Source organism: Myotis brandtii, unplaced genomic scaffold (assembly GCF_000412655.1).
Source record: "Myotis brandtii unplaced genomic scaffold, ASM41265v1 scaffold354, whole genome shotgun sequence".
In the NCBI taxonomy this organism is placed as follows: domain Eukaryota; kingdom Metazoa; phylum Chordata; class Mammalia; order Chiroptera; family Vespertilionidae; genus Myotis; species Myotis brandtii.
The window spans coordinates 1,580,586-1,600,640 of NW_005363609.1; the positions used below are offsets into that span (position 1 = coordinate 1,580,586).

Here is a 20,055-nt window from a genome sequence, read left to right on the forward strand (position 1 = left end):
ATGCACCCCTATGTTCATAGCAGCACAATTTACAATAGCTAAGATTTGGAAACAGCCTAAGTGCCCATCAGCAGATGAGTGGATTAGAAAATTGTGGTACATCTACACAATGGAATATGACTCTGTTGTAAAAAAGGAGGAACTCTTACCATTTGCAACAGCATGGATGGCCCTAGAGAACATTAAGCTAAGCGAAATAAGCCAGTCAGAGAAAGATAAATATCACATGATCTCACTCATTTGTGGAATATAATGAATAGCATAAACTGATGAACAAAAATAGAGCCAGAGGAAAAAATATATTTTAGAATATAGTAGAAGAATTCCTGTTATTTGCAGATTTTTAATATTTCCTACAACTTTTGTGATATTATACTGTGTTAGTACAGTTTTGGTAATATTATTATATTTAAAATATTTTTCTTGAAATACTAATGTTTACTGCATGTAAATGGCTAATTATTTTGTATCTACAATCTGGTAATAGATTTATTTTGTATATTGTAAAAAAAAAAAAAAATTGGGGGCTCTTAACCTAAGCAGAAAGGGAGTTTCCTGGATGAGGAAATTGAGTTTTTACTCCCTGCAAATGATAGATCGAGCATTCACTGTAAACACCTCATTCTGGGGTACAAATATGGATCATCAGGCTCCTCTGCAAAGGGACATTGTGTGCTGCTCAAATAGAACCCGGCGTCCACCCTGAAGTTATGTGGGGAGGGCAGGCGCGGGTGGACGCGGGCACAGGCAACATGAGCCGTGGTGCTGGGTGGACCCCAATTTTTTCTCTATCCCTCGGATTGCACATTGCTTTTTGCCTTTGACCATAATTTTAGATTGGTTTTTCTAGTGTGATTGCTTTTAGATTGGAAATACACTCGTAGTGAGGAGGGCAGGCTCCATAACCAGCATGCAAATTGAAATTGAGGGCATTTTGGAAGATTGTATGGCCTCAAATGAAAACACTGTGTGATATTTAAGAGCCTCATCACTTTCTACTCTCCTCAATTTCTAATTATCTCCCCCCAAGTTCTGTGAGCACACAGTGAAAAACCAGGAAGAGTCCCTTTCAATTACAGGTCACCAGGAGGGGAAGGGAGAGACAGCTCTACGCTAGCACACTGTGCCTCCGGGAAGCAGGGACAGTGGCCTTCTGGAACCACCTCTGGCGGGTGGGGAACTGGCTTATCTTGGGCTTGAATGTCAAAGATCTTTCCTTTACCCTTTCTTCCAAGAGAAGCCCAACCCACCTGAAACTGGGAAAAGCAGTGAGGACTACTTACCGAAATGCAATTCCTGCGATGAAATAAAAAAGGCCAAGTGTGTCCATAACGTTCCACAGGTCGGTAAAATAATTCATCCCATTCATGTACCACTATAGTGCAGAAAGGGACAGAGAGAGGACGTGAGCGGCGTGGAAACATCACTGTTTCCAGATTAGCTCACGTCCACACATTTTTTTCAAGCTCCTTTGGAGCCAGTGATGCGCTGGGTGAGCCCTGGCATGTGCCTCATGTTGATCCAGGGGGACCGGAAGTGAGTTGCACGCTTGCTGCTCTGTTATACACGTGCTGCTGATCAACTCACCAGAAGGGACTCCTGTATCCTCACAGTTCTTGAAAATGAATGTGCAGAGAGTGAGCACAGCCCGTGGGGGCAGACGTGGGATCCCCGTCCACCGAGTACCGTGGTGTAGGCTGTGCCCTGCACAACTCTAGAGGGTGTTCTCCATATTGTCAGCATCGCAGATCCGTGTATTTATTGTAAGAATTTTCTAACATGTAGTAATAAAACATCTTGATACAAAGGAACCTTTTTAAAAAAAAAATTGCACAAATGTGCTCTATGTGGCATCTCTGAGGACAGCTGTGGCCACAGAAATAAGTGACAGGAACAGTGTGTGCCTCCCTGATCCTTTCAGCATGACTGGTATGGACTGGTCCTGGCTTCTTGGAAGAAAGCCCACCAGGACCACCCGGGGATGGAGAGGGACAGGACTGTCCTTCAGGAGGCTGCATCTCGCCAGCCCCTCTGCAATCCAGGACATGGGTGGTCCTTTGCTGCCGGAGTCCATTCATTGTCTTCACTAGCTGAGTTTAGACAGAGACCCCCCCAAAAGCTAGTAGCCATTGAAAGTCCTAGTAAAGGTCAGGGCTTGAAAGTCCTAGCAAAGGTCAGGGCTGTGCACCACCCAGTTAATCTAGGAACCACTCAGTTAATTTAGGTAATAATAGTTGAAGCATCCCCACCTTAGTTCCCTTAATTCCTTAGATAGTTATGTAGATCCTTGTTGATTATTGTTAATCAGTTACTCTGCCTACACTCGGAAATCTATTGATAAGCTAATCAGTTACTCTGCCTACACTTGGAAATCTATTGATGAGTTAATCAGATACTTTTGTCTACTCCTGGAAATTGCTGATCTGTGTGTCATTGAAACTTCCTTACCCTAAGGGCTACTCCAGATCAATAAAAGATTGGAGCAGCCTGAGCATGGGTGGAAGTCCTTTGGGACTTGCCCGCCTGGTCCCCCAATATTGCAAAATTATCTCGTGTCTTTTTCTCTCATTTGTTGTGCGGCTCCACTTTCAGATACCGAACCCTACTCCACGCAGAACGTGGAGGGAGTGTTACTCGACACTTTGCCCCTTCATTCCACCATCTACTCAAAACATGATTTGAGAGCCCACAGGGCTCCACACACTTGTGCTGGGCTCCCGGGACTCAGAGGCAGGGCATGAGGTGCAGTGTTGAGTCTCAAGGAAGCCATGGGCCATTGGGAAGGACAGATTAAATACGTTTAAAATGAAACCTGATAAAGGTTGGCAGGGAGGCAAGACCAAAGCCCCAAGGGAGCTCAGATAAGGAAACCACCAGAAGGCAGGAAAGCAGTGTCCTCAATGGAACAGGGTACTTTTCAGTCTTACTGAGTGATCTCACCAAGATAGGTCTGTCTGATATTCAGATATTATATTTCCTGTTTTGCAGCTGAAACCAAGGCCTGGGGGGTGGGGGTAGGGGTGAGCTAAGGAACTTGCCCAAGGGCAGATGGCCAGCAAGTGGCAGCCTCAGGAGTCTGAATCTTAGATTCCTCTCTGGACATCACCCTGCTTCTTTAGGTCACACAGGGATCCAGCAACCTTAGACTTGGAGGGATTAAAAAAGCATCATTGGTTTTTCAAGAAGCATTTCCTTGCATTCATTTATAAATGCAAACAGCAACGCTCCAGTACAGAGGAGGTAAGTGCATTGTGAAATCTAGCACCAAGGAGATAGAAAAATCTCCCAGGTTTGAGCAGCTCCAGTGTGGCCTCGTTTCACTGAACTTGTAGGCTCAGAAATCACATCCAGACTTCTAACCACCCATTTGGGTGGTCGCAGTGACACTGACCTCCACCCACCCAGAAACATTTGCAAGAAGAGAGTGGTTAGGACAGGCCCCACCTGTAGCACTGCTTCCCCTTAGAAACCCTGGCCCCGGGGCAGGTGGGCAACCCAACTGCCCCAGCCCAGCTCAGCCCCTGCCCATGAGAGTCCCAGAAGCCTGGCCTGCGAGCTGGAAGATACCCGAAGTAGATCAGTTTTGGGGTTTGGAGGCACCACCCCAGTGAGAAAACATTTTTAAAAAAATAAACAGAGGCCTCTTTTCTGAATGGAATGCCAGATATGGGCTATATTCATAAAGTACTGGGGCCATATTTCTTCATATCTTTCATGATTTGGGGATTCAAAGGGCCTCAAGATTGCACAGTGTGCTCCACAAAGAGATGATGGGACTTACTTTAAATGAAGAACCACAGTCTGTTTAGTGGACCTAAGAGTTATTTAATGACTGTATTGGAGCTTATTGACTGCCTTGGTTAAAAATTCCAATTTAGCATAGCATCATCTGCCCCTGGGGGAGGGGACATGGGGATACACTAAAGAGCACATTGTCTGACACCCAGACACACTCTAAAACAGTAACATCCTGCTTGGTTTTGGTTTTTCTAACAAGTGCCAATGAGGTTAATTAAGGCTGCACCAGGCCGGCAGAACTGCCTGTTAGAGGGCTCCAATCAAATTGAGGATTCCCACTGCAGGAGCCTGAAGACAGAAGAGAAACAGTGACCCCCAGTGGCGGATTCCTTTCTTGACAAGCATCTTCCAGGCTTTCTGCAGACTCCCTCACAGACCACTAAACCAGGGCTGCCCTTGAACCCACACTCCTGTCCCACACCATCGCCTTAACACACAGTATTGCTGAATGGATGCTGACCCATTCAAATGCCACTCATAAAAAGAAAGAGAAGAAACACTTGGACAAAGTTATAGGTCCTCATTAATCACCCTCCGTATCAAACATCACCCAATCTGAAGGTAGACAGGATAGCTGGGGCTCAGCCAGACCCTGGGGGCCTCACTCCCCCGCCCCCCGCAGGACCCGGGAATGACTGGGAAGTGAATGCTTACCCAGCACCTCCACAGCCCACTTCCCTCCCTGAGGCTCCTCCACCTGCCCACCATCTGCTCCCACCCAGTGTCACTCTCTTGGGTACTTCACACAACACCTGCCAGGGCTCTTCTCCCAGCAAAACACACCTATCCTGAGTCTCCTTCCTGCATGACCCGATAAGTGACTGAGCAGTTAAATGTTCTGAATTTGTATGGAGATGTTTGTGACTTAAGGACACATTTTACTGTTACCAGTCCCCTGCGCCAACCTCCCAGTAAGTGTAAGACTCTCTTTTTTAGGGTTGCCCTCCTCCCCTTGACCCTGCCGATCCTCCCTGAGAGGACCCTGCCGATCATCTCTAACTGGTAGAAAGCTCTGGAAGGACAGAGATGTCTGTTGCTTCATTGCTGTATCCAAGTCTCTAGAACAGTGCCTGGTGCTTGATAAATATTGGCTGAATGAATGCATGAATGATATGGGTCTCCCTGAATCTTCCATCCAGGCCAAGATCTGTACTACAAAGCAACCTGGAATCAGTCCTCTCTCCAGACCTCATGGCTTCTTCAAATGCCTGGAGGAAGCAAGTAGTGTCTGGACTTTCACAGCGGCTTCAGTGTCTTAATGTCACGGGGGAGGCAGGGTCAGGAACGAGGCTAGTGGAGAAATGTTGGGAACATGAGCGAGGGGCAGGAATGGAATGGGCCTCAGATTTGGGTGTCCCTGTGACAAGGGAAAATTTGGACACAGACATGCACACAGGGAGGATGCCCTGTAAGCCTGAGGACACAGTTCAGATGACACCTCTACAAGTCAAGGAATCACAAAGACTGCAGCACACCCAGATTCCCCTTGCTGCCCTCCCAAGGAACTAGCCCTGCCGACAACTTGATCTTGAACTCCAGGCTTCCAGATATAAGACAGTGAGCTTCTGTTGTAAGCACGCAGCTGGTGGTGCTATGTCATGGTGGCCCGAGCAGACTGGTGGCCTGAGCGGACAAGCTGGACTGAGCTGTGACCCCCTAAGTCAACCCATGAAGCTGATTTGAGATCACAGAAATCTGCACGTCAGCAGCCCTGTCCTTGGCGGGGGGAAGGGGGGGAGCTTTCTGGTAGACAGAAAGCCTGATAATCTTGCCGTGCTCAAAACTGGCTTGTGTCATTTACCTTCTTCTTTCTCCACCTCCACCTTGTCTCCATCCCTCACCTGCACTTCACCCTACTGGGCAAGGGAAAGCAGGACTCTTCCCACCTGTCAAACTCATGCAGACATCACTAACTGATCAAGACACCCACCCCTCACCCACCCACCCCCGCCTACTAAGAACAGACAGAGCTTTAGAGTCTTTCCAGGACAACTAGAAGTCACACAAAAATGTCTATCAGAGTTGACATGTTAGTTGAAACCAATTTAAGATTTCTTTACTAGGCAGTGACTCTGTGAGGTCGAGAACAGCACTCTCCAGCCTTCCAAATCTCTCGAAGCATGGGGCATAGTGTCTCATATGCTGTAGGCACGTAGGCCCTACGTGTCGAATGCATATGATGTTAGGTTTAGACTCAGAAGGGACAAGAAAAGGGACTACTCTGGCAGTTCTCATAATCTGTAAACTGCTAAGTCTGACCAGATTTTCTGGGGTCACTTTTAATAATGGTTTAGGGACAGCACCATCCTTCACCATCGATATTTATTTATTCAATAATTAGGAGCTGAGTGCCTACTCCATGCCAGTCCTGGACTAAGGTTTTGGATTCAGTGGTGGAGAATGCAGATCTCAGGAAACTGCAGAAAATCACCATGAATAATTCACACAAAGTTGCTGCAGTCCATAGGGACTTCTATGACTTTCCAGCATATCCCCTGGACACACAGGGCATTAAGATGCTCTGAGCTGGAAAGCCCTCCCACTCCCCTGCCACTCATCCCACTGCCTCCCCTGGCGACAGCCAGAGCACAGACGGCTCCTGGTTATGGGCATGGTTTAAGCCCAAGGTCAATGTGCTCTTTGGATCCACTCTCGACGCTGAGGAATTCATCATCCATGAACAGCAGTTAGAGAGCAAAGAGCGCACTGGCACTCAGAGACCTCACTGGAGTGCTGCGAGGCGGAGAAGTCCATGGGCTACCGCAAATTATTTTGGGGAAAATAATGACTTTGGAACTTCAGAAGCAACTTCTGCTCCTCTTGGGCATGAGGAAGATACTGCCCCCCTGCTCCGCCCCGAGGGAGGGAGGGGTGCCCCACGTGGGCTGTCCTACCTGTCTCACTTCATCGCAGAACAGGACAAAGACCAGCGCGTAGAGGACCAGCTCGGGCAAGTGTGGCACCGAGTGAAAATCCATGAGCAGCACGTAGGCGAAGAGCAGGAGGAAGGCGATGTAGAAGATCACGTTCCAGGAGAAGACCACAAAGGGGGAGGTGAAGAAGGCCACGTAGTACCACAGGAGCTTCCGGTGCCTGTCCACCGGCTTCTTCCTGGACAGCGTGAGAGCATCATCACTGTCCTCGCAAACACCATGCGAACACAGACTCACGGCGGGGGCGGGGGGTCAGGCTGCTCTGAGATGGACCGGCCAAGCGTCAGCCCTTGGCACTTCATGGTTAACAAATCTCAATTCTGCCTACGAGAGTGGAGACATGGCCCCACCTCTACCTGTTTAATATCAAACCCAGGGAAAGGAAGAGATGATCCCAGACCTAATTGTAGGTGGCAGAGTGAACATCCTAAGTTCCAGGCCTTACAGTTCTTTACATGGGAGCGCGCAAGCACGCGCACACACACACATACGTGTCTTGGTTTCATACCTAAATGATACAAAGCCACAGCCAACCAAGGGTATGATAAATAGACACAGGATAATCTTCCAGTTCTTGGTGTCTCGGGAGATCTCCCCATACCACTGTTTGGAAAGGAAATTCTACAGGGGAACAAAGACAAAGGACAGGGGTCCTTATTAATGCTATGACATGCAGGATGGTACCCAACCTTTCTTACCGGCCCTCGCACCGCCCCAAGTAAATAGGGTTCTTCTCCGTCTATATCAGTTACCTGGGTTCTAAGGGGCTATGACCACAATTTGAAACTGTTTGATTTTCGATCCTGTCCTTACATGGGTTCTGTATGGCGAGAATTATTTCATGGTTAAACAAATTCTGCCCATTTCCCAGGTGAGGAACCAAGGCCCTGAGAGCTTGTATAACCTGCCTATCATCACACTCCTGGTTAGGGATGCAGGGACCCAGGCACTGGATCCGAAGACCCCGCCCATAATTGTGGTGCTGTGCTCTCTGCTTTGTGGAAACTCAAAGGATGTTCTCTCTCCTGCACCCTCCCATGGAGCAAAGACATGCCGATACCTAGACACCGCCATCTCCCGTAGCATCACCCACCTTCTCCCACCAGGGCTTTCACATTGGAGTTGCAGTTTGTTACTAATATTATATTTTTTAAGGTTGCTAATAGCATCTGATGTAAAAGGCACGTTTCTGGACATGACTGTACGTTGTTTACCTGGACCCCAGGCTGGGCGATGAAGTGCTGGTCCGTTGCCTCCACCGCCAGTTCCAAACAGTTGCTTCCCCCCCAGGCCTCACATGAGTAGACCAGCAGCTGCTCAGCCAAGTCTTCGTCACTGCTGTAACACTCCGTGAAGAGCTCTACAGTCACATCAGCACCAGAGAGAGAGGGGAGCTGAGGCAGGGCTGGCCAACACCCAGGGCTGTCCTCCCCCGTCCCCCAGCGAGCTCCCTGGTTTGCAAAAAGCATAGAAAATGCTGGCACAACATGATTCTTTCTGAGCATGGGATTTCCCTTGCACACAGCGTCCCCAGCACAGCTCCCATGGCAACAGATGCACTGGGAACTGGCTGCGCTGAGCACCGGGAGCCCCTCTTTGGTGAGGCTCAGCCACTGGGGAGGGACCCACACCCTCTGCTTGTCTTTCCCAGAGCAACCCGCCCCCCATTTCATTTACATGCTGTGCTTTCTTGGTGAGGTTTCTTTGCAGATAAAGCATGGTGCAAAAAAGCCAAAAAGATCTAAGAAACACCGACATATTGCACTGAGGGTGTGCTTATGTCTGGAGACCTAATGACAAAGAGACTAGAGTGCAGATCTTCAGAGGAAATTTGGTAAAATATAGGGTGTCCCAAAAAAATGTATATACACTTTCACAGCTGATAACTCACTCAATTTCACTCCTTTTCAGGTTTAACTGATTTGCAATAATGGGTGAAACCAGACTAAGCTTTGAACAAAGAAAATTTATCCTAAAATGCCACTAGAGTTTTTTATGGGAATACATAAAAGATAAAGTTTAGCCCTAACCGGTTTGGCTCAGTGGATAGAGCATCGGCCTGCAGACTCAAGGGTCCCAGGTTCGATTCCGGTCAAGGGCATGTACCTTGGTTGCGGGCACATCCCCAGTGGGGAGTGTGCAGGAGGCAGCTGATCGATGTTTCTCTCTCATCGATGTTTCTAACTCTCTATCCCTCTCCCTTCCTCTCTGTAAAAAATCAATAAAATATATATTTTTTAAAAAAGATAAAGTTTATGGTATAAACCAAAGCAACAGTCAGTGAACTGAAGGCACACAAATACCAAATGAAATAATTCTTGATGTTTGCAATTCCATTGCTTTGCTTTATCAGCAGTGCCTGGACCAAAACGGTCATCAGTTTGAAGACAGGCATTGACAAAATTATTCATAGATTCTTTTAAACTTTGAAAATGAACATTATGTTAATAAACACTGACTTTATAATCATTCAAAGTGCGCATCCATTTTTTAGGGGACACCCTGTATTAGGAGCCATTGCCTAGTTGAGGTCAGTCATAAATTAACATAATTTAATATATTAAAAGAAATTATTGGACACATTTTTTTCCAACCCAGAGAAGCTACAACAACAGACAAACACGCGTGCGTTTCAGGACGTACCACATTGCAAACTCAAAACTCGCGGCTGAAAAAGGAAACAGCTGAGCAGGTCTGAGACGCTGCTGTTGGGAGGCCACTGATGCTGGTTTCCTCACACCCCCACCCAGTCTGGGCCTTCCGAGCCAAGGGCCCTGATAAGCTGTGTCCAGGGACATTGACTAGCAAACAGAGGACAGGCACTCCGGGAGATAACGGTTAGGGCTGCCTCTCCCACCTTCCATTGCAGATCCTGGGTGATCTCGCCCTGGAGGGGAGCGTGGGCAGGTCACCTGCAGCCCTGACAGAACCAGCCCTTGTTCACATCACTGAAGGGGAATCAAGGCACGGAGGGCCAACCCAAGATGCTTCTCCAACTGCTGCCTATGATACCAGTAATGAACCAGGGGCCTAGGGTCCTACCAGCATGTAGATATGAAACTGGCCAGCTAACGTAATGACTTGCAAGTCAGGTAAAACCTCAGACCTTCAGTTTTTTAATAGCATCCAAACACAACACCCCCACTCCCCACACACCCACCTGAGCTACTTAGACCTGGCCCTGGGAAATGAGAGAGCCCAAGATTTCCCACTTTCATTCTAGGAAAAGTCAGTAAGTACCAGGATCAAGGGGCCTGTGACTTCTGCCAGACACATGAACACCTGTTCTGCAGCCCACAAATCAGGCCAATCGAGGAGCATGGACATGCCACTGAGCTCTGCCATCTGGCACATGAGTGCCATGGGCATGCCTGTGCCCACGTGACATCCTGGCCAGGAGACTTACCCACTGCGCGCGTCTCATACTCATTGGCCAGCTCCTCAGACTCCCCAGCAGCATTGATGTCGCTCTTCACCTTGGCCAGAGTCTTCAGGAGCTTGCTGGCTCCCAGGGCCGCCAGGGTGCAGCCCCTGGTCTTTGAGAAGGGCGGAAAATGTCAGGGTTAATTCATAATCCCTTGAAGTGGTCAAGTCAACCCTAATGTCAAACAAGAACGAACTCACGGCAAAATGGCAAAATCTAAACTGTTCGTAATGACTTAAAGCAAAATTCGCAATGTGCATAAAATAGTCTTGAACATGAAATTAGCATATGAAAGGAAAATAGCAAGTGGATAAGGCCTTGGAAACCGCGATAATGTAGTAAGACTGTGTATGAACTCAATATTCAATATCCGATTTTATGCACTAAAAATAGAGGACGTAACTTCTTTTCAACTGTCCATAAATCATTTCTAAAACATCATTCTGTGCTGAATCACAAAGAAAAATCTCAGTAAGTTTCCCAAAGCAGAATGTGTCCAGGCCCTACTTCTGTCTATTATGCAATAAAGCTAGAAATAGATTTTAAAAATTAAACTTAAAAACCTCATCCACTTGGAAAACAATCACACACCCACACACACCTGAGAAGCAGGTGCCTACTGGATCGCCCACCAAGCACAGCTCCCTTCCAGTGGCCTCTCCTCCCAGACACACCTCCGCCGACGGTGAAACAGGCACAGCCGTACTCAACTGATATTATGCAATAAAGCTAGACATAGATTTTAAAAATTAAACTTAAAAACCTCATCCACTTGGAAAACAATCACACACCCACACACACCTGAGAAGCAGGTGCCTACTGGATCGCCCACCAAGCACAGCTCCCTTCCAGTGGCCTCTCCTCCCAGACACACCTCCGCCGACGGTGAAACAGGCACAGCCGTACTCAACTGACAGCAGACATTCCATTGTATGGAGGATGTTTTAGGTTAGGCAAGAGAGTCTGGAGGTCCGGACAGCCACAGGAAGGCAGGCGCGTGGCTTGGGCTTGCTCACTCACCTGCTCCCAGATGACTTTGGAGAGCTCCTTCTTGTTCTGCAGGATGGCCCAGATGAAGAGCGCTTGAAGGGGGTGCCGAGTAATAGGAGACACGTCCTGGAGGGTTAGAGCAAGTGCAAAGGAAGGTCACCCTAGCTGCACTCCTCTCAGAAGGAAAATGGGGGGTTGGGGGTGGGGGGGATGCCCAAGCAGAGAGCCCATGTTTGGAGGCTCCATACTCGGTGGACAAATTCATCCTAACAGCACAGGGACACAGTTCTCAGCTCTGCAAGCCACCAGGTGGTATAATTTGACACAAAATCTTTTATCGATCATAAAAGACAATGTACAACTAGATGGAGAGGTATAAAGAGTGAAAGTGGCACCGAGAACAATCTGAACACTGAATGACTTCTGACAGCTGAAGAGCAAGCAATTCCATCCTATAAATCAATTTCTCATCTAGAAAAAGCATTCAGACTAAATTTCTAACTTTTCCTATAGTTTGGTTAAGTTCAATTACCACACTACAGAGCTGTGGCTTATCTCTTTGGCGTTTTGATTCCTAATACATTAATTGAAACCCCAGCTCTTACTCAGCACCCCATATCTTCCAGGGGAACCTTTTCAGATAGAAAACAACAGGATGTGTATTTTCCTATATACAGGTTTTACCGAGGTCCAAACTGTCAGGCCTGGTTATGGATACTGCAGAGGGTTTGAACATAAATAGTGTCAATGAGAAGCTTCCTAAACACTTCCTAAACACCGAGCCCTTTAGATTTTTGCAATATAGGCACACATATTAAAATCCTAGAGTCACTAAAGACAATGACCTAGCTTCCCCTGAAGCAATCCTGAGACATGTAGTTTACTTAAGAGGCAATCCCAGGAAAACCAACGGGCATCTGAGAAAATAAGATCCAAAAGGAAAGAACCCATTGAGGCGCACTGTCAACAGGCTCATTGTCTCGGTGGTTAGCTAGAGATCGGTCCCGCTAGGCAGCCCTGGGAACCAGTGCAGCATACATGCCTCAGAATTACCTGTCCTTACAGGGAGGGGCTGGGATTTTCATACACCCACTGTGGGCACCGGGCTCAGAGCAGAGAGCTCCAGGTGCTGGCGGCTGGGAACTGCCTGTACCTAAGATAGGAAGGCCTAGAGAATACAGGTGTTCATATTGCTAGTCACAGCATCCTCTCCAAGGGGTACCTGGATCGTCCCTTTGGAAATAACCACTGCCCCTTTTATCTACAAAAGAAAATGTGCCAGTTCTTCAGTCCTTTACATGGGCAGTGGAGAGCAATTTTAGGCAGGTCATGTCCAAAAGCCTAAGACATGAACAGGCAGCCATGCATGTGCCCCTGTTCCCTGAGCTTTGCAATTAAGAAACTCTGCAACAAGTAGTTTGAAATAAAGCACAGAGCATAGAGCAGACATCAGAAAACTCACCAGGGAGACTCGTTATCTTCAGTAAAGGCAGTAGAAAAAAATAAGAATGCCAACACGTTTGCTACCTGACAGCGATGAGGTAGGGAGTGGGAAACTTTTTTGAAGGAAGACTCACAAGACCAGAGAACTCAAGCAGACAGGTCTCCCATTACATACGTGAAGTTCTACGTCTGTCTCGTCCCTGCTGCTTCTGTCTTCCTTCCTGGAACTCCTCCGGAAGTTGGCCACCAGTTTCCAGACGAATGTGAGGAGGGTGTCGTTGTAGGAATTCTTGGCGATCTGCAGGTTCCGATAGACGAGGGTGCTGAAGTGATTGGAGAAGAGCTCGGTGAGGACGTCGCTAGTGAGAAACTTCCGCAGGTTCAGGCCGTTCTCCAGGAAAAGGCGGACAAACTTGGGCCTGTCCTTTATGAGAGCCATGAACATGACCTCCCGAAGGTCGGCGGACTGAGGAGAGAGAGCAGAGAGGGTACTCACACCCTGGGCCCAGGAAAGGAAGCACAAGGCCTTCCTCGGCCACATCATATTTCCAGCCACAAAGTAGTAGGATCTTCAACTTCTTTTGAGCTCCCGTCTTGAGAATAAAATACATCTTTTCCATTGAAATACGACATTGGATTATAATTCACATACTGGGGAAGTAGGATTTCTTATATCAGCCAGATGTGGGCTTGGATGTGACTTGGTCTCCTGCTGTGGTAAGGTAGAGATCATTACACCCGTGTAGGGATTATGCTGGTCAAGGATTTATCCCAGAGCCTGGCATAAGGGAAGCACTCAGGGGGTGGGGAATGTACAGCTCACACCATTTCCCTGACGTCTCCAGTGGACCCTGATTGTGAGCCACCAACAGCCAACACCTTGCTCTGGGTCATGGGATCTTCTGCTGCCCTTCAAGCCACATGCCACCAAGAACATACCTGATCATGTTGCATAACAGCATCACTGAAATAATTGACAATTGTACCTGGTTATGATTTATCTTTATCTCTACTTTCTGGACTCCTGATAAAACCTATTCCAGAAAAGCATATTGGGAATTTTAATAAAGGACAAGCACCGTTTAGTTCAGATAGAAACCAGTGGTCTATGGGTCACACCAGGTCTCAGATATGTTCCCTTTGTCTTCCATAGTATTTCTTACAATTCAATTCAGTTGCTAACATTAAAAATTAGAAAGTTCATATAAATCCACTTTTCCAGCATTGAAATCTAGAAGCCTGGACAACATGGAGTACCATCATGGAGCCGAGTGGCAGCTGCTCCTGGAACCTGGGTCCTCCAGTCCCCGGGGAACCCACCAATCCTCACTGCCGTCCACCTAGCCCACTTCACTCCTGAAACTCCCCTGGCCCTGGTGTCATGAATGTCTCTACTAAGGGAAGCCTTGACGGTTGCTGTGTCTGTCTAGTGCTGGATCCCTGGGAATCACACGTTGCCTACAGAGGAAACAGTCAAGGATCCCTCGGGGCCCACACTGTGGCTCCAGGCAGGACAGGGAGGGGAGAGGTGGCTGTCCTAAGGAAGGCAGCTGCCCTTTCTCCTCTGTCCTCAGGGAAAGTGTGCCTTGTACCCAGTTTCACAATTCCTTCTAAATCCATTTGCCTTTCCGCTGGCCACCCATAGGGCAGTGGTCCTCAGACATCAACCAGAGTCACCCAGAAGGCTTACTAAACACAGGGTGCTGGAGTCAACCTCCAAATCCATCCTTTAACAAGCCTGAGGCAGAGTCTGGTCATCTGTGCCGCTGACAGGTTCCCAGGTCGTTCCTGAGCTGCCACAGGTCCGGGACCGCACTTCGAGAACCACTGACACATCTTTGTTTACAAACCCAGATGTGTGACCTGAGCCTCAGTATGACAAGATTTTCCCTGAGCCTCAGTCTGCTCTTCTAGAAAATACGTAGGTGCTTGTGGAGATGAAATGAGATAACATAGGTCAAGATGCTTTCAGAAATTCAAGGTCAGAGCAGGCCCTCAAAAAAAATGAGGCCCGGCTGGTGTGGCTCCGTGGTTGATCATCGACCTATAAACCAGGAGGTCACAGTTCAATTCCTGGGTCAGAGCACGCCCTCAAAAAAAAAATGAGTGTGGCTCCATGGTTGATCATCGACCTATAAACCAGGAGGTCACAGTTCAATTCCTGGTCAGAGCACATGCCTAGATTGTGGGCTCAATCCCCAGTAGGGGGCATGCAGGAGGTAGCCCATCAATGATTCTCCTTCATCAGTGATGTTTCTATCCCTCTCTCCTTATCCCTTTCTCTCTCTGAAATAAATAAAAACGTATTTTTTAAAAAAATCAAACATCAGTAACCCCCTCCTGTGGTACTCATGGATCCCTGGTTTGTTACCCAGGAAAGTGAGAAAGTCCCCCCCATGGGTCGGTGTGAGGGGCAAGTGAACTAACACGAGACTGCTTTGTGTGATGTAAAAGGTCACACCAACATTACCATTATTCTAACGACTTTTATGTATTTTTAAACAAATACTTATATGTCATTTAATATGAACCAATGTTCCTAAGCACTACAGAAACATTATCCAATTTAATCATTGTAACAAGCCAATGAGGTAGGTACTGCTATTATCATCTCCATTTTCAGATGAGCAGCGGTGTGCCGGTAAATGTTTAACAACCAGCTCTCTGGAAGAAAATAACAGACCCCACTTTGTAGTCTTGCCAATTCCTATTGTGTAAATGCTCCCACTGTGGCTAACTTCCAGCTGCCAACATGCCATCGTTGAATGCAGAATTGAAAATAGACCTGGAGTAGCACAGCACTTGCACTATTTCCAGCATGCAGACGCAATAGACAGAAATAATGCCCAGAGCCTAGATAATACTAAATGTAGTAAAATAATCAGAAAGCAATGAGTTTTGACTATGTATTACCTTTGTTTTTTAATAAAATGTATTTAGTTCTAAGTCTATATAGTTGAATTTTTTAAAAAATATATTTTTATTGATTTCAGAGAGGAAGGAAGAGAGAGAGATAGAAACATCCATGATGAAAGAGAATCATGGATCGGCTGCCTCCTGCAAGTCCCCCACTGGGGATCGAGCCCACAACCCGGGTATGTGCCCTTGACTGGAATCAAACCAAAAATATGTTCTATTGATTTAATTTTTTTAGAGAGAAAGTAAGGGAGGAGATAGAAACATTGATGAGAGAGAAACATCAATCGGCTGCCTCCCAGGGATTGGGCCCGGAATCAAACTGATGACCTCTTGGTATATGGAGGGGACGCTCAATCTACTGAGTCACCCTGGCTGGGCTATAGTTGAATTTTAATAGTGATGGTATTTAATTACTGACTCGTAAAATCTCTAAAGCCTTAGCAGTCGGCTCTTGCAAGCCAGCACGAGCAGGCTCCACCGCACCACATCTGAGGGACCTGAGGCACGGAGAGGTTAAATGCCTTGCAGAGGTTAAGTCAGGCCGACGGGCTGCCTCCAGAGCCCATCCATACGCTTAGCCATTATGCCCTTCCTCCTTCACTGTCTTAGGCTGAGTTAATAAAATTAAATGCACCGCTCAATATGTGCCCGAGTTTATGTTTATTTATATCATATGACCTTACTTAAAGAGACCATTTCTCACACAGGGATCCATTTATGAATCAATTAACTACATCTACTTATACTTTCCCTCAACTAACTAAAGCTTTGCAATGTGTAATGCAGTTCATTAAATGCAAAGACCAAACACAAGATAATGTTTGCTGCAGGAATGAATAATTTAAAAATCCATAAGTCATTACTTTATTTGCATTCTGTTATTAAAATTTATCACCTGTTAATATAAATCAAATCTTCATCATTGATTATACAACAGTAGGCCTAAAAGTAGTTTCTGAACCTGGCTGCGAAGGATGCCAGTTATGAAATGCATGCACCTTCAAATCTATGCATACATGTATAAAATTAAATAAATCCCAGCTGGTCACAAGTTACTCAGATTAATTCAGAAGGAGCTGAGAACAGATTCACCCACAGCCTTGCAGGTGCAAGTGTGACGGCTTGTGATTGTTCCTACAAAACAGAGCTGCCGTGGCTGATTTAACTGCAGTTGTACATAAGAGGACATCCCTGGAAAGTGTGGTTCTATAACTCTGATCAAATTGCAAGTGAGAAAAGTCACTACATTGGGGTAAAATAGTGTTTTGGGGACATAAAACTTGCATGTTGGAGGTGCTTATTTGGCGGGGAGCCCCGATCCTCTAGCTCTAAGACATTCACTGTGTGTCTTCAACCAAATTGTGCTACCTTCTCCGATGCATCTCACTGCTGGCAATTCTCTTATCGGAACCTGGCTAAGTAGATGGGGCAGGGAGCAAAATGAGTACGGCTGTCTTCATTTTTAGTAAAGCTACTGCTGATACCCATTCCAATCATGTGACATATTTTCCCCATCCTCCCGCCCACCCACTGCCAGGGGAGCTGCACCTCTGCACGCGGATGGAGAAGCGGCTCTCACATCACGGCTGAGGGCTATAAATGTAGATGGCATTCATGGATTGAGAGTTCTCCCATCAGTGCATTTATTATCATCTCTTCACAACAAACCTACTAAGTCAATATTGTTACCCCATACTACAGAGGAGGAAAGGGAGGCCTGGCAAAATTGATGGACCAGAAAACAACCCTTTGCAAGAGCCAATACCAGAGACCTTGTCAGAAATGGACCAGACCTGAGGCTGGAATAGCCAGGAGAGCTGCTAACATACCTCCCAGCGGCAGTCGTTGGTGAAAATCTCATCGTTGGCCAGGTCCAGCTGGTTCCACTCCAGCAGCAGCTTCAGCTGCCCGTTCCAGTTGTCCTGCTTGTTGGTGCTAAAGGCTACAAGAGGGCAGCAGAGTCAACCACCAAAGGCCCAGAAATAAAAGGGCCAGAGCCATTCGTATAACCTATTATCAGAGCCATTTTCCCCAGGGGATTCCAAGTATGTTCTTCAAGAAGCAGACACTCACAACTGTTCTTTTGCTTTATTTTCACTCATTCTTATCAATATTCTGAATGCCCCAAATGAGGATCAAGTGTCAATAATGTCTTTCCACTTCATATTCTAACCATGTAAATGGTGTATTGATATTTTTCCATAGACTCAGATTCCATAAATGTGATATTTCAAGGACCATATCTGACTTACACTATATCTAAATCTATGAAATAATGCCATATTACAACAATGTTCTACTTGTCTTTTCCAGAGCTAATATATTCTGATCTATGTTTCTCTACAGATATAATCCTATTTTAATAAATATTCTTACAACCAAATTTCTGGCGAGCACAATAAGAATGATTTCAATAAATAGCAAATGTTTAAATCCCACTTCCTATGTGGCTCACCCTGCTCTGCATACCTTACAGCCATAATCAAGAAGCTCAACTCTAGATGGTCTTTGCCAAGGTTCTATTTATTTCAGGTAACATCCACCTTCATGGAATTCTAGCCAAGATCATAGGTGAGAAGTTTTAACCTGAACTTCACTCCTCAGCTCCAGGAGATTTGTAAACCCTGAAACTGATGCAGAATCACTGATGTGTGTGAAGTGTGTGTGCATATATGTGGACCCCTAGGACAAATGCCTATGGCTTTATCACACTCTCAGAGGAGTCTGAGGCACAAAAAATAATTCTAAGCCACTATTAGAGACATGTCTTTAAAGAGTGCTATGATTGGATTTGACCAGCATTTTAATGACATAAAAATGTTTTGTTCTATTAAAAATATGTAACCAAGGAAATTTAACTCAGCAGGTCAACAGTAGTTATTGTAGCTTCTAATCTATCATAATCAAAACTAAGCACAACATTCTATTTCAATAAAGCCATTTGAAGCATAAATGCAAGTCACAGGAAGCAACACAAAGCTGAGACTTCCAGAGTGGCTATTTTTACTCACCTTTGTACAAAGCATAGGAAATAGCGTTGCTCACAATTTCATCCCCAGCCTCTTCCATTTTAATAACTGTTAACAGGTGAGAACTTTCGAGAATTTCTTTGAGCTGGCAACATTTAAAGAACAGAGTTGTCAGCCAACTGGTTTTAGACATTAGGAGTATAAAGTTCACACTTTTGGTAAAAAATCTTTTATTCCTACTTTAAAAAAAAAAAATACCATCTACAGGGCAGTTGCAGACCTCCTTCTCCCACCTAAAGTTCCTGTGCCCATAGAGTCTAATTTCTAAATTGGAAATAAGAAGTCCTTGACCACAGTGAGAATACAGGTTATATAAGGACACATGTAACAAAAAGCTTAGAGGCCCATTGACAGATGTGTGTGTGTGTGTGTGGGGGGGTGGCAAGCCTGGCACATGGTGTTCTGTTGTTGAGTGAATGAATAAATGAGAAAAGGGCAACAGAAAATAACAGAAATTGTCCAAGTGTGGTCATAAGGGCTTAAACTATAGGCAGGGAAGGTTCAATGTGAACAAGAGCCAAGAGGACTCAGTGATTGGGTGAATAGAGAAGGGATCTGCTATATCATCCTTTGGGAATTTTCTGTAATAGTTAATTGTAAAACATTTTTATAAAATCAAAGCTCTGGGGAACAGGCAGAGCCCCCTAATTCCATGGTTTCAGGCGTTGGAGAGCTTGAGGAGGAAGCACTACTTCTAGAGGAGGAAGCAAGTTGGGCGTGTAGGGGAGGCAACCGACCCATGTTTCTCTTTCACATGTCTCTCTCTCTCTCTCTCTCTCTCTCTCTCTCTCTCTCTCTCCTTCTCCATTCCAATAAAAACACCCCAAAAGAGGGTTAAAAATTTTTCTAAAAAAAAGAGGGTTAGCCTACTTTGCAAACAGACAGACTTGAGTGTAAACCCACGTGATACCCCTTATGAGGTACGGAGGCTCGGCAAGTCATTGAACTTGTGTGAGCTTCCATTTCCACCAAGAAATTGTTTTGGGCCATGGCACAGTTTCAAAGTCACTGAGAAAGTGTGAAACAGCCGCAGCTGCTGGTGGAGGAAGGCATGTAAGGTGTTTTCCCTTCCCATGAACTTGGCTTCCCTTTTCTGAGTCCTCTAAAGTCTCCCCCACAGCTCACCCATTTGATCCAGCTCTCGGTTTCCTCCTCATGCAGACGGGACACGGTGCGGGGTAAGAAGCGCACCAACTTTTCCTTGACAATGGAAGAGGTCAGGGTGTCCTCCAGCTCCACCAGGCTTGCGATCACATCAGCAATCTGCCCCGAGCCCTCTACCACCACACAGGGAATCTTACTCTTGATGGAGGTGTTGATGGCCTGGGAGAGGGGAGACAGAGCCGGTCAGATGGAAGAGACACAACAACCAGAAACCTAGCTCAGGACCAAGGCTCTAAGTCAAGGTGGTTAACCAAACACATTGACATGTCATCCCTGCACTTTCCCTTTGGGGTTTTACTCTTGATCAGAAGCAAACGAAATGTTTGCTATTGGCATTGAATGAGGAAAGTACTAA

General features: G+C 46.3%; 1 protein-coding gene across 1 annotated transcript in view; it reads right to left on the reverse strand.

Annotated features, from left to right (window-relative positions):
• The window catches only part of TRPM8 (transient receptor potential cation channel, subfamily M, member 8), an 84,603-nt gene that overhangs the window by 24,633 nt on the left and 39,915 nt on the right, over nt 1–20,055 (reverse strand). The window contains exons 10-19 of the mRNA XM_014544160.1: nt 19,662–19,859; nt 18,519–18,621; nt 17,337–17,449; nt 12,764–13,054; nt 11,176–11,271; nt 10,138–10,267; nt 7,946–8,091; nt 7,240–7,352; nt 6,693–6,909; nt 1,284–1,375 (exon numbers count right to left, since the gene is read on the reverse strand). Of these exons, the coding sequence (XP_014399646.1) occupies nt 1,284–1,375; nt 6,693–6,909; nt 7,240–7,352; nt 7,946–8,091; nt 10,138–10,267; nt 11,176–11,271; nt 12,764–13,054; nt 17,337–17,449; nt 18,519–18,621; nt 19,662–19,859 (1,499 nt within the window). The remainder of the gene's footprint in view (nt 1–1,283; nt 1,376–6,692; nt 6,910–7,239; nt 7,353–7,945; nt 8,092–10,137; nt 10,268–11,175; nt 11,272–12,763; nt 13,055–17,336; nt 17,450–18,518; nt 18,622–19,661; nt 19,860–20,055) is intronic.